The sequence below is a fragment of the Palaemon carinicauda genome, chromosome 16 (assembly GCF_036898095.1).
Source record: "Palaemon carinicauda isolate YSFRI2023 chromosome 16, ASM3689809v2, whole genome shotgun sequence".
Taxonomy (NCBI): domain Eukaryota; kingdom Metazoa; phylum Arthropoda; class Malacostraca; order Decapoda; family Palaemonidae; genus Palaemon; species Palaemon carinicauda.
Genome location: NC_090740.1, coordinates 20,274,662 through 20,288,434, shown reverse-complemented (window position 1 = coordinate 20,288,434; position 13,773 = coordinate 20,274,662). Strand labels below are relative to the sequence as shown.

The 13,773-nt window shown below is 42.8% G+C and overlaps 1 protein-coding gene across 1 annotated transcript in view; it reads right to left on the bottom strand.

Moving 5' to 3' along the window:
• The window catches only part of LOC137655685 (nitric oxide synthase-interacting protein homolog), a 137,175-nt gene that overhangs the window by 23,860 nt on the left and 99,542 nt on the right, over positions 1-13,773 (bottom strand). The window contains exons 5-6 of the mRNA XM_068389644.1: positions 11,814-11,947; positions 2,207-2,391 (exon numbers count right to left, since the gene is read on the bottom strand). Of these exons, the coding sequence (XP_068245745.1) occupies positions 2,207-2,391; positions 11,814-11,947 (319 nt within the window). The remainder of the gene's footprint in view (positions 1-2,206; positions 2,392-11,813; positions 11,948-13,773) is intronic.

Genomic DNA, 13,773 nt, shown 5'->3' with positions numbered 1-13,773 from the left:
CTGGCGTGCTGGAGACAGCAGATGGCGCGTAGGAAAAGTCTTCTTTGACTTCCCGACAGCGCCCAGATCCGAAGATCGTGGGCGCGCAGGAGAGATCGCTGTGCGTGGGCACTGGCGCGCAGGAGAGGGCTGGCGCACAGGAGAGCGCTGGCGCGTTGGAGAGCGCTGACGAGTTGGAGAGCGCTGACGCGTAGGAGAGCGCTGGCGCGCAGGAGGTTGCTGGCGCGCAGGAGGTTGATGGCACGCAGTGGCGCGCTGACGCGCAGGTGAGCGCTGGCGCGCTACCTCAGGCAAAGCCTGGCGCGCAGGAGAACGTTGGCGCACATGCCCATCATTAGCATGGCGCGTAAGGGACGTATGCGCGCAATGGCGCATACGCCCTTGATGCCCCGTAATAGGGTTCGATGCCTGACGAGCATGCAAGTCAGGTTTAATAGGCGAGTAGCGCGCATCAGCTCTCAGGAACGGCGACGGCAGGTCAGCAGGTCTGTCGGGTGGAAGGTCGACGTGTCCTTTGAAAGGATGACCTTCCATCGAAGGGGATCGCGAACGATCCGCTGAGAGGTCCAGGACCATAGCAGGAACAGTCGGTGAACGCTGACGAGGCTCCTCTGCGGCGGACTGCAACAAAGAGGATGAACCAAAGAGGCGCCTCCTCACCGCAGGTGAAGGAAGGCCTCTCTGGCGAAGAGGAAGGCGAGCCTTGCGACGGATACGCCCTCTGGGGGCCGTTGGATCAGCAAGCTGACCTTCTGCAGTCCTCCAAAGAGGAGTCTCTGTAAGTGAACTCCCCCGAGGGGGAGCAACACTAGCAGGAGAGACTGTTGGACTTAATTTCTCCCTCGTTGGTTGAGCAGGAACGGGAGAAACTAAGCCTTTAGCTATTGCAGGATTTGAAGAGGCAGAGGTATTAGGAGATACCACATTGGATACCTCTGACACCACAACGTCGACAATCGAAATAGGATCAACCTCTGCCAAAGTCAGCGATTGCTTGACAGCGGCACCCAATCGGATGTAGTCAAGTAATGCTTCCTTGGAGGGCGAACCCTCGAGCCCCAAGGAAGACCAAAGCTGAAATAGATGGGTTAATGACACATCCTCCACCGGGGGGAGAGGTGGAGCTGCCTCGCTAGGGGAGGCAACGCCATCTCTCGAACCCCGAGCTTGGAAAACAGTACCATGGTCTACGCTACCACTCGACAGTCTCTCGAAAGAGACCGATCGAGTGGGAGCTTCGGAGGAGGTTTGGGCCACGGAAGAAGAGTCCTTGGGTTTTTCTCCTTTCAAAGAAACCTTCGAAGGAAAAAGATCCCGCCTGGACTTCTTACGTCGCTGAGAAAACCTCTTCCACTGGGAGGTAGACCACTCCCTACACTCACCACACTTGTTATTACTGTCACACCATTGGCCTCTACAATAAGGGCAAAGGGTGTGAGGGTCAGTCTCAACCGCCGACATGAATGTTCCGCAGGGGCGGTCGGGTAATCCAGGACAGGTGCGCATAATCGCAGAGGCCAACATCATACACAAACCTGTCAAAGAGATAGCAAAAATGCATTAAAGGCTGCCAATGAGCGGCGAGGATGAAAGAGGACACGTCCGTCTACCATCCGAGCCGAGAGCAAAGTGAGCTCAAGCACAGGTGTGTGTGAGGGGAGGGGTAGCAAGCTACCCTCCCTTACCCCCGCTAACTAGCGGTGTGGGTAGTACAGTAAACCCTCGTTAAATTTTAATGGCTCGTCATTTCAGCTACGCCAAAAGTAATACCCCTATTAAATAGCGTGGTTTGTATGTCAGTTACGGAACAAAGGAAATTTAAAGTGGTAAACAGCATGAAGCTACTTGTGATCATTTTGGCTTTGGCAGGGATTTATCTTTCATTATCGAGTTTCTGGTTTTATTGCTTCAGCAATAAATAATTAGATATATCATGATATTACCTCTAATTCATTTGACATATCTTTTGGGTTATGTTTGTAGTTTTGATGCATTATTGTGTTATAAAAAAACTTTATCTTTGGGGTATTGTATCATGGTTATTTTGCTGCTTGAGGGCTATCATACAATTTATGAGACTTGTATTTCAGGAAAATTGATTAATTTAAACTACAGTATATTAAAATAACCTTTAGGATGAATGCATTAAAAAAAAACTATACTGTAGTTTCCATACAGAATTCTTAAATTGTTAAAGTTAACTTACGTTGGTTTTAAAACTGCACAAGGAATATTGTTGCGTAAGACATCACCAGTCACAGGACACTTATAGCGGTCCCTCTGACCTTCTAAGGAAGAAGAACTAGATGCATCTGCAAGGGTGAACTTTACAGGAATGAGATCCTTGGCTTTCAGTTGTTTTCCACTTATTGGGCAATACACAGTCTTGTCCTGAAATACAGAAAAATAAATAAAATCTTGAATGAATACCTAACCTATTAAAATATAAATTATTTAAGGATACCAAGTTAAACTGAATATGAAAAGACAAAGATATGTGATACATTACTACTGTATAGTACAATTACTGCCCCATAGCATAATATAAATACCTCCTGGTATTCCTTCTGACTTATAGAGAGGGAAGGAAATTAGAATTATGTATAAGTGATAGAGGTAGAATAAGCATGGAATAATAGGATTGCTTTTCTCAAAGGTTCAACTTCATTCCTGCTATTTCATATGGTTTAATACTCATTCATTCAAACAAATATGGTAAATCTCTTGGAAATCAATGATGGAAATAATAATCTGACGACTTATTTGAGTCTAAGTAATGCTAAATTCATCTTCCCCATACCAATAGCTTTCAGTACTAGCAACCAAAAAGAGCAAAGGGTGGTGTTGGAACCTCACGGTCTAACTTATTCATAGATTAACATAGGCAGGTTCTTCACCCAAGCACATATGTAAACTGGATAAATAAAATGACCTACCTTAATATATTAAGAAAAGACTTTGTATAACAGTATAGACAAACCACTCATGATGTTCTTGAGACAAAGAAAGACCAAAATACCCCCAATAAATTAAATGACCGTAATGCCAGCTCAAAAATCCATACAAGTGATGAAGCAATAGATGAAAAGTACTTTTGAACAAAGGTTTGCCTTAACACAAACTATTTGTGGTGTTCCTAGCCTCTACTATGGCTAACCAATAAAATCCCCTATTAAATTCCTGTTCTTTTATTTATACATTGATCATGCCTGCAACCTAAAATATATAGCATAATGAATACTAGGTAGCTTCACTGAAACAATAGGTTATATCAAAGTCTAAACTCAACCTAGTCTCCAAATTACGAATCTCAAAAACATAGTTATACTGAACAGATAATAACATAATGGTTAGATAAAGCGTACAAAAGTGTACTATATTATGTTTAACTCTTTTTCGGTATAGAAAATCAATACAGTGCCTGTATAAGAGCATAACAAAGTTTGTAAAGTAAGGAAACATTTTTTATTCTATTTTTGTGGTAAATAGATACTTGCATTTGTGAATATGTATTTGCATTGGTTGGAATGGGGCTTGCTACCTTCTTCATCTCAGTTTTGCCCTCTAGCTCCGGCAAATGTAATGTGAACTGTTTTAATATGTTATTTTCCTTAGTAAAATAAATTTTTGAATATACTTACCCGATGATCATATAGCTGTCAGCTCTGCTGCCCGACAGAAAAAACCTACGGGCGGAATACGCCAGCGATCGCTATACAGGTGGGGGTGTACATCAACAGCGCCATCTGTCAAGTAGGTACTCAAGTACTCGATGTCAACAAAGAACCAATTTTCTCCTCTGTCCACTGGGTCTCTATTGGGGAGGAAGGGTGGGTCCTTTAATTTATGATCATCGGGTAAGTATATTCAAAAATTTATTTTACTAAGGAAAATAACATTTTTCAATATTAAACTTACCCGATGATCATATAGCTGATTCACACCCAGGGGGGTGGGTAGAGACCAGCATTACATGTTGACATTATTATGAGCTAAGTATTCCGTATTTCATTTTAGCAGTTATTCAAAATAACAAGCATAAAATAAATAAGTACCTGGTAAGGAAGACGACTGAGCCTCGCGATCCTCATAGGATGCTGAGCGACTCCTAGGAGCTGAAGTATGAAGGGTTGCAACCCATACTAAAGGTCCTCATCAAAACCTCTAATCTAGGCGCTTCTCAAGAAATGATTTTGACCACCCGCCAAATCAAGTAGGATGCGAAAGGCTTCTTAGCCTTCCGGACAACCCAAAAATATTTCAAGAGAAAGATTAAAAAGGTTCTGGAATTAGGGAATTGTAGTGGTGGAGCCCCCACCACTACTGCACTCGTTGCTACGAATAGTCCCAGAGTGTAGCAGTTCTCGTAAAGAGACTGGACATTCTTAAGATAAAAGACGCGAACACTGATTTGCTTTTCCAATAGGTTGCGTCGAATATACTTTGCAGAGATCTATTTTGTTTAAAGGCCACAGAAGTTGTGACAGCTCTAACTTCGTGTGTCCTTACCTTCAGCCAAGCTTGGTCTTCCTCATTCAGAAGGGAATGAGCTTCTCGTATTAACAGTCTGATAAAATAGGATAAAGAATTCTCTGACATAGGCAAAGATGGATTCTTAACTGAACACCATAAAGCTTCAGACGGGCCTCGTAAAGGTTTTTAAAATAGAACTTAAGAGCTCTTACAGGACATAATACTCTTTCTAGTTCATTTCCAACCATACGATAAGTTTGGAATATCGAACGATATTGGTCAAGGCCGAGAAGGCAGCTCGTGTTTGGCTAGAAAACCAAGTTGTAGAACATGTAGCCGTTTCGGATGAGAATCCGATGTTCTTGCTGAAGGCATGAATCTCACTGACTCTTTTAGCTGTGGTTAAGCATATCAGGAAAAGAGTCTTAAAGGTGAGATCTTTCAGGGAGGCTGATTGAAGTGGTTCGAACCTGTCTGACATAAGGAATCTTAGAACCACGTCTAAATTCCAACCAGGTGTAACCAAACGACGCTCCTTCGTGGTCTCAAAAGACTTAAGGAGGTCCTGTAGATCTTTATTGTTGGAAAGATCTAAGCCTCTGTGACGGAAGACTGATGCCAACATGCTTCTGTAACCCTTGATAGTGGGAGCTGAAAGAGATCGTTCTTTCCTCAGATATAAGAGGAAGTCAGCTATTTGAGTTACAGAGGTACTGGTCGAGGATACGGATACTGACTTGCACCAGTTTCGGAAGATTTCCCACTTCGATTGGTAGACTCTAAGGGTGGATGTTCTCCTTGCTCTAGCAATCGCTCTGGTTGCCTCCTTCGAAAAACCTCTTGTTCTCGAGAGTCTTTCGATATTCTGAAGGCAGTCAGACGAAGAGCGTGGAGGCCTTGGAGTACCTTCTTTACGCGTGGCAGACGTAGCAGGTCCACCCTTAGGGAAAGTGTTCTGGGAACGTCTACTAGCCATCGAAGTACCTCGGTGAGTTATTCTCTCGCGGGCCAGAGGGAAGCAACTAGCGTCAACTTTGTCCCTTCGTGAGAGGCGAACCTCTGCAGTACCTTGTTGACAATCTAGAACGGAGGGAATGCATATAGATCTAGATGTGACCAATCTAGTAGAAAGGCATCTATATGAACTACTGCTGGGTCCGGGATAGGTGAGCAAAGTATTGGGAGCCTCTTGGTCATCGAGGTTGCGAAGAGATCTATGGTTGGCTGGCCCCAGGTGGCCCAAAGTCTCTTGCATACATCCTTGTGGAGGGTCCAATATGTTGGAATTATTTGTCCCTTCCTACTGAGACAATCTGCTATGACATTCAAGTTGCCTTGGATGAACCTCGTTACTAGTGAAAAGTCTAGACCTGTTGAACAGGAGAGGAGGTCTCTTGCGAACTCGTACCATGTCAGAGAGTAGGTCCCTCCTTGCTTGGAGATGTACGTCAACGCAGGGTGTTGACCGTGTTCACCTCCACCACTTTGCCTTGAAGGAGAGACCTGAAGCTTTTCCAGGTCAGACGTACTGCCAGAAGCTTCTTGCAGTTGAAATGCATTGTCCTTTGACTCGAGTTCCATAATCCCGAGCATTCCCTACCGCCTAATGTCGCACCCCAGCCTACGTCCGATGCGTCCGAGAAGAGAACGTGGTTGGGAGTCTGAACAGTCAGGGGAAGACCCTTTCAAAGGTTGATAAAGTCCTTTCACCAAGTCAGACCAGACTTTATCTTTCCGGAAACCGAGACCGCTTCTAGCGTCTTGTCCTTTTCCAGTGAAAAGCTAGATGATACAGAAGAGGACGGAGGTGTAGTCTTCCAAGTGACACAAATTGAACCACGGATGACAGTGTCCTAACCAGACTCATCCACAGCCTGACAGGGCAGTGTTCCTTCTTCAGCATCTCCTGGATGGATAGCAGGGCTGGGGGTTAATCGTCTTGTTCAGCAATGTCCTCATCAGAGGGTTCCTCATCCGAAACTGATGAGGAAACGGCAACGGAGTGGGCAACGTCTGACTCTCTGAATCCGGTCGCACTGGTGGATGCGTGACGGAGCCGGACACAAGATCATGGTACTGCTGCACAGTCTGTGAACTGTCAACCATGGGGACGCGAGGAAGTACAGCGTCAACCCGAAACTGTCTAGACTGTCTGGGTTGTGCAGTCAACCCCCTACAGGGTTGCTGAGGTTGCCGCACTGCGTCACAACAAGTCACCTCTGCTGGTTGTTGAACGTCTTCCTAGTGACACACTGAACGTCCACAACCACCTCCGAGAGTCGCTTAACGTCAACGTGCGACTGGCAACCCACACTGGGTCGCACCGGTGGAGGAACCATCTCAACTGGCGGACGTGAGTAGGATACCTCAGCGTCAACAGGGCGTACAACCAACCGGTAGGAAGGTTGTTGGCTAGAAGGTTCTTCTCCGTAAAAAAAAAAACCTCTAACAAGGACACAAGCTTGGACTGCATGTCTTGCAACAAAGCCCATTAGGGTCTATGGGAGCAGGTGTGGCAACAGACGGGGTTAGCGACTGAAGCGGAACCATTTACCATCCCTGGAAGCCTTGTTATGCTTTAATTAAAATCCATAGGAGGCTAAGCAGCTTAAGGCTCCTCTCCAAATGACAGTCCTCAAAGGAATATCAGAAGGAGGGAGAACAGCACTTTCTCATCTACAGGAACCATGTCCGAGAAAAGCTAGGTTATCTCAGTGAGGGTCTCACTGGTGCAAAAGCAGCAGACCAGAAGGCAACGTTATGTAACTGCTTGACAGTCTGTGAACTGTCAAAAACTGAACTGTCAACCACAACAGGTGCGTGAGGACATACAGCACTGGTGCATTAGTAGCAGACCAGAAGGCAACGTCATGTAACTGCTTGACAGTCTGTGAGCTGGCAACAACCAAAGCTGTGTGGGGAAGCCTCAACTCCTGACTGACTAGTCTGCTGCGGGCGAGTGGCGGTAACCACAGTGGGTTGCGGAGGCTGACACACCGTGTCAAAACACGGCAGCTTGTGGTAGCTCACGCACGGCAACGGAGTGCTCCGTGTGTCTGTGGGAGTCAGCATGCGTCTGGCAGGGTCGACAGCGCATGGGTGAAGGAGCTCTCACAACAAGAGTGTGGGAGCAGGCAGCCATGCTGGGCGCACAACCGTGGCAGGTTGTAGGCAAACGGGTGCATCGTCAACCTTCTCCGCAGTCGGAGTGTGGGAGCAGGCAACAACCAAAGCGGAGTGGTGGTGCGTGGTGGGGACTGCCGTGGGTTGCGGAAACTAACGCATCGCGTCAAAACACGGCAGCTTGACTCCACCTTCCCACTGCTGATGCGGTAGCTCACGCATGTTAACGGAGGGAGCCGCACGTCGGCTAACGTTAACATGCGTCTGGCAGGGTCGATTGCGCATCGGAGGTGGAGCTCTCCGCAGCCGGAGTGTGGGAGCAGGCAGCCTCAGCGTGAGCTGGGCGCACAACAGTGGCAGGTTGTAGGCTAACGAGAGCAGAGTCAACCTTCTCCGCACGAAACTCCTGCATAACCGCAGCTAACTGAGTCTGCATAGACTGCAGTAAAGACCACTTAGGGTCTACAAAAAACGGCAACAGACAGAGCTACTGTCCGTTGTGACTGAGGGTCTAAAACAGCTGGCGCGGCAACAGACGGAGTTACTGCCTGTTGCGGTACCACCTTGCCTCTCTTGGGAGGTGTGCAGTCGTCGGATGACTGCAGCGAGTCCGAACTGACCCAGTGGCTACACCTAGGCCGTTGGACTTGCGCGGAAGGGACCGACTTGCACTTAAAAGCTGCAAGATTTGGTCCATGGTTTCTTACGAGAAACCTCTTCTGCAGACGAGGAATAAATGGGCTCTCTCGTCTTTGTGTGGGTGGGGCGATCTCACGTCGGCAAACGTGTGTAGATACGCCCGAAACCACGGAGGGAAAAACGTCTGTTCGTCGATCAAGGCCTGTGGAACCCATAAGTCGTTCGACATTACTTCTCCCCTGGGCTTGGGAGCTTGTAAGAGGTCCCGGACTAGGTGAACAACTGGCACGAACAGACGAACCCTCGGACGCAACACTGTAACACTTTGCGCATATCACTTTATCACTTTTGATTTTCTGTTTGCACTTATTTCACTGAAATCGAAACTTTAACTGATTTCTACCTGAAACACGCAATCCTATCCTTCATTAAAAGGTAGTAATTGCGAAAACAGTTTTACAATGCAACAGAAAAACATAAATAAAGATAAAGAATTCAGTGGCTGGAAAAGAGACTAAACACTAGATCAAATAAACTACGTTTACAATCTCTCACCGCATAAAGCCTGGGAACAAGAATAAAACCCTAGAAACGTTTTACCTTCTTCCCCTACAGCGACTAGGGAGAAGAGTAAAAAACGAGAACAACGTTACCCGCTTGAACGAAACGTTTATTCTCCTCTCTCTCCCTCCGTCTCTATCTCTCTCTCTCTTCTCTCTTGATTTAGCACCTGAGAGAAGAGCCCAATTATATATCGTAAAAACATGTTATTTGCTAAAGGAAATTGAAAGGTTTCCCAAATAAAAAGTTCCTTTATTTAGAATTTAAACCATTTAAGCTAAGAAAGAATGAACGAAACGCTAGAATCGGTTTACTCTTACTGCAACGTGAAACCGTGATACACTCTCTCTCTATCGTAACGATAGAGCGCAAGTTGAACGTTCTGAACGTCAACAACTGCGGAGACAAAAAACTAAACGTTAGTTCATCTTTGAAAACAGTACGAGACTATCAAAGAAATTCTTCCATAAAACATTAAAATTAAAAAAGTATTAAATTCTTTAAAGGTTAAATACGATATAACGGGCTCAATGTTAATTAACTTCGGTTCCAAGTTAGGACCGCCTACTATTAGGAAAGGTCGCATATAAACAAACATAAAAATTTATTTTTTATAAGTTTATAATAATTGGAAAGTTAACCGAAGAGGCCTAAAAAGGCGGAGAGATATAAAATAAATGGATCTATAACGTGTTAAGCAAAATTACCAAAAACCTAAACACACTTCCGTCTAAGGGAAGGGTCGGCCATTTAAAAGTGAAAGAGAGTCCATACTCTCTTCGTCACCATAATTAAATCTATCCAAAACGAGTTCAAGTTTTGAAATGAAGAAAAAACCCCTGCATAGCGAAAGCTCAAAACTGGAATAGTGTACTTCACCAAATCGTTGTGAAAACAAATCCAGTTAGGGACGGCGTATTTAGTAGGTCTTGCCAGTGGCACGACAGAGGGAAAATTGGTTCTTTGTTGACATCGAGTACTTGAGTACCTACTTGACAGATGGCGCTGTTGATGTACACCCCCACCTGTATAGCGATCGCTGGCGTATTCCGCCCGTAGGTTTTTTCTGTCGGGCAGCAGAGCTGACAGCTATATGATCATCGGGTAAGTTTAATATTGAAAAAAATACTTTCATAAAAAGGAAGTGCTATAAAAGTTAGGAAGCATCAATATGTTATTTTTTATTCAATGTCTTTTTTCAAAATTACTAAAACTAAGCATACTAGATATCTCATGATAGACCAAAAAATATGTGTATGTATGAGATGACTCGTTAATGACCATAAAAACGTCACAAGTTGAGTTTCTAAAAATCACTATTTTACATGAAATGAATGTGATATGCTGAAATTGAGTAATATAGTATCTAAGCAATCTATATTTTTAAATAATTAAATAGGATAATTAGAATTTTTTATATTTTTAAAAGATAGATCCTATAAAGGGATTTTATCCAGTCTAATTAAGTATATTTTGAATATACAGTATATCAAATGTACGCTCGCATCATGAACTTCTGTTTATGTACGCTGGCATCACGAATTCTGTTGGGTTGATGATGTTGACATGTCAGTTCCAAGTTGTTTAGTGAGGAAACCAAGCTATTTTCTTTTTATAACCCCTTCCCCCTTCCTCAACATATCTTGCTAATTATTGCTTTCCCAGAATTTAAATAACCACCTAATCACTGTGCAAGAAGATGATAACTGCAGGATTGCATTATTTTGGAGTAAATTGAGAGCGTGGTGTTGTAAACAATTACCCTTTCATTAAACTCAAACTCTAAAGACCTTGTATTAGAGATCATAGTTCCTAAATATTTAAATGATTCCACCTCAATAATCCTTTCTCCTTCCAATGATATTTCATCTTCCATTGCATATTCTGTTCTAATCATCTCTGTCTTTCTTCTACAGTATTTATCTTGAGCCCACTCTCGTGTTATTTCATGCATTTTTGCAAGTAATTTTTGCAAGTGCTGTGGCGTTTTGCTAATAATGACAGTGTCACTAGCATACTCTAGGTCCACTAATTTCCTGTTACCTATTCAGTCCAATCATTCTCTGCCATCCCCAACTGTTCTATGCATTACACAATCCATGAGGAGGATAAACAACATAAGTAACAACACATCCCTTGGAGTACTCCACTGTTCACTTGAAATTCATTTGATAGGACTCCATTAACAATAACTTTGACTTGCTATGCTCATGAACAGACTTAATAAAATTTACATATTTAAGAAGAACTCCACAATAATGCAGGACTCTCCACAAAATTGGCCGATGCTCACTATCAAAGGCTTTTTTTCATAGTCCACTAATGCCATCAGAAGTGGATTTCTATATTCTACACTTGGCTGTACGTGTCTTAAAATGAAAATTTGATCAGTAAAACTTCTACCTTTTCGACATCCTGCTTGTTCATCTCTCAGATTTTCACCAATCTTTCTTTCTAGTCTCTCTAGAATGAGCATACTATATACTTTCATGATAACTAGAGTAAGTGTGGTGCCTCTGTAATTATTGCAATCACTCAGATAATCAGGATGAATTCATCTATTTTCTAAGGAATCCCTACTTTGTTAATTTGCATTTAATGTGATATATAGTAAAGTACAAGAAATTTAGGGAAAATAAGATAAACTACTAATACATCAGAAAAACCTAAAACAATGGTGCTTCAAGTCCCAAAGATACAGCTGAACTGTACTTTAATATGATTATGATACAATATTAAAAATAACAACTATAAACTTTTATGGTATGGATTAATTTCCTAAATAAAGTTGTATGAAGATTATAATAAATAAAAGGGAAAATCAGTTTTGAAACCAAACTACACAATAATTCAAAAAATCAAGTACAATAGATAAAGAACTTACTTGTTATACAGCACATGGGCCTATTTTCTCAGCCATAATGAGCTTTATGTGGCCAGTAAACGAAACTTGTTTGTATGTTGCGTGAACACTTAAATATTTAGAGAAAATGAAACAAACCTTTAAATAAACTTACTGGTTTCTTTAACTTGGTTTCTTTATTGCCAGGTGTAAGAGAAGGAACCCAAAAGCTGGGTAATTTCTTGTCTCGTCCAGCAACCATATTGGAGACAGAGGGTCCAGTGATTTTTTCTACCTTGCTTTTTTCTCCTTTAAAAGAAATGAAAATATACTATGAGTTAGATAATATATAAATTTTCATCAATGACCAAATGAAAATAACTTTCCTTTTTTTAATACCATATTAGACTTAACTGCATTTTAGAATATGAAAAGAGTAAGTTTCTTAGAAGAACCATTACATACTTTAGTATTTCTGACAAGGAAATAAAAATCAAAGTTCTACAGCCTATAACATGTAAATCATTATTTCATTTAGAAAAGCCTTACCTGCTTAATATCTTTCATCTCACTAAAAAACATTGTCTTTTTCAAACATAAACATAGGTCACATAATTCCACCTTTATTCGAGGCAAAGAAATCTACGTCATACTGGTATGACATAGTAGTCCTGCAATGACAATGATTTAAGCTTTGATTTCATTTATCTTCCTCTCAGCAAGGCCATCTAAATTCTGCCTATCTTAACAACAATTATTACTGAGTGGGGTATTTCGCAGTGTAACCAAGTATGACAACTTTGTTGATAGGGTAATTATATCTTTACTGGATGGCCAATGAAAACTGTTCACCACAGGCACCTCAACTCTAATTTCTTAGCTCTAGGTACTAAATCCTAGCAAACCATCTCAACTGCTAGGTTAAATCAAGTTGAGTTGTTCCAATGCCTTGTGGGTTAGTCTCTTATGGCAAAGTTTAGGTGCTTCTTTAAGGATAAAGAATGCACTTGAAATAAGCATTAAGCTGAGAGCTAGGATACTGTACTTACTTAGTGAATTTAGCAGTCTCCTGTGAGGTCATCTGATAACGAGTGGCTAAGGTCAAGCTAGGCAGGCACATTGTTCTTCATCAACTCATCATCAGCAGCCATCAAGTCTCTTTGGTAATTAGGCACAGGGTGGAAGCAGGGTAATTTTGGTATAGGCAGCTCTTAGTCAAAATTCCTCACAAAGGGCAGTACATTTTGGAATCAGTCACCCATCTGCCCCATTTATGGTACACTACTGCAGTTGATGTAATTTTCAAAATATCTTCGTAGCATTGTGATGGTGATGGTGATGATCAATCAGTATTACTGATTGATCATCACCATCACATCCTATCGCACCAATGTCAAACCCACAGGAGGACGTTGTTGTATGCCTCTTTGATATTTTGATCTGGAAGGGCCGTGGGCACCTTCATAGGATGTGTTCAAATGTGGGGATTCAGGGTTGGTGGCTAACCTCCATGTGTCAGTTATCTCTAGTTTTGCCCACTTTTACCCTTGCTCTTTTTAGGGTTACCCAATCCTTCCTGGTGAGGGTTGTTCCATTGGGCACGCCTTCGTTTGGGCTGGGCAGGCCTTCGTTTGGGCTGGCAGCGCCTCAATGGATGGCCAATGGTAACTTTCCTGCCAATTCTTTAGCCTATGAGCAGCTGCATTGATTGATTCTAGTCCATACACTATTGCAAAGATTTTGCAGGATTCTAGTCTTCGCCTTGCTTCCTAATGATTGTGGAGTGGATACCTAGGGTCATTAATTTGTTTATGCTTTTCAGTTTTTGCTAGCATTTCTCACTGGATATGAAGTGATGGGATATCAGCTATTTTAAATAAAGATGGTAGAGGTGTTGATTTTAGGGCACCAGTAATAATCCGAAAGGACTTATTTAGCTCTGGGTCTACCTTATGTGCATGCCATGATCTTGCCTACACTGGTGCACAGTACTGTATTCTGTAGTAGAGTAACAAAGTGCTAGGCCTGTCTGTCTCAGAGTCTGCTCCCCAACTGGTGTTGACAAGTTTGCTGAAGAGGTTGTTACTAGTTGCTACTTTATGTTTCTTTGGTTTTTGTACTCTTAAAAGGAGAGC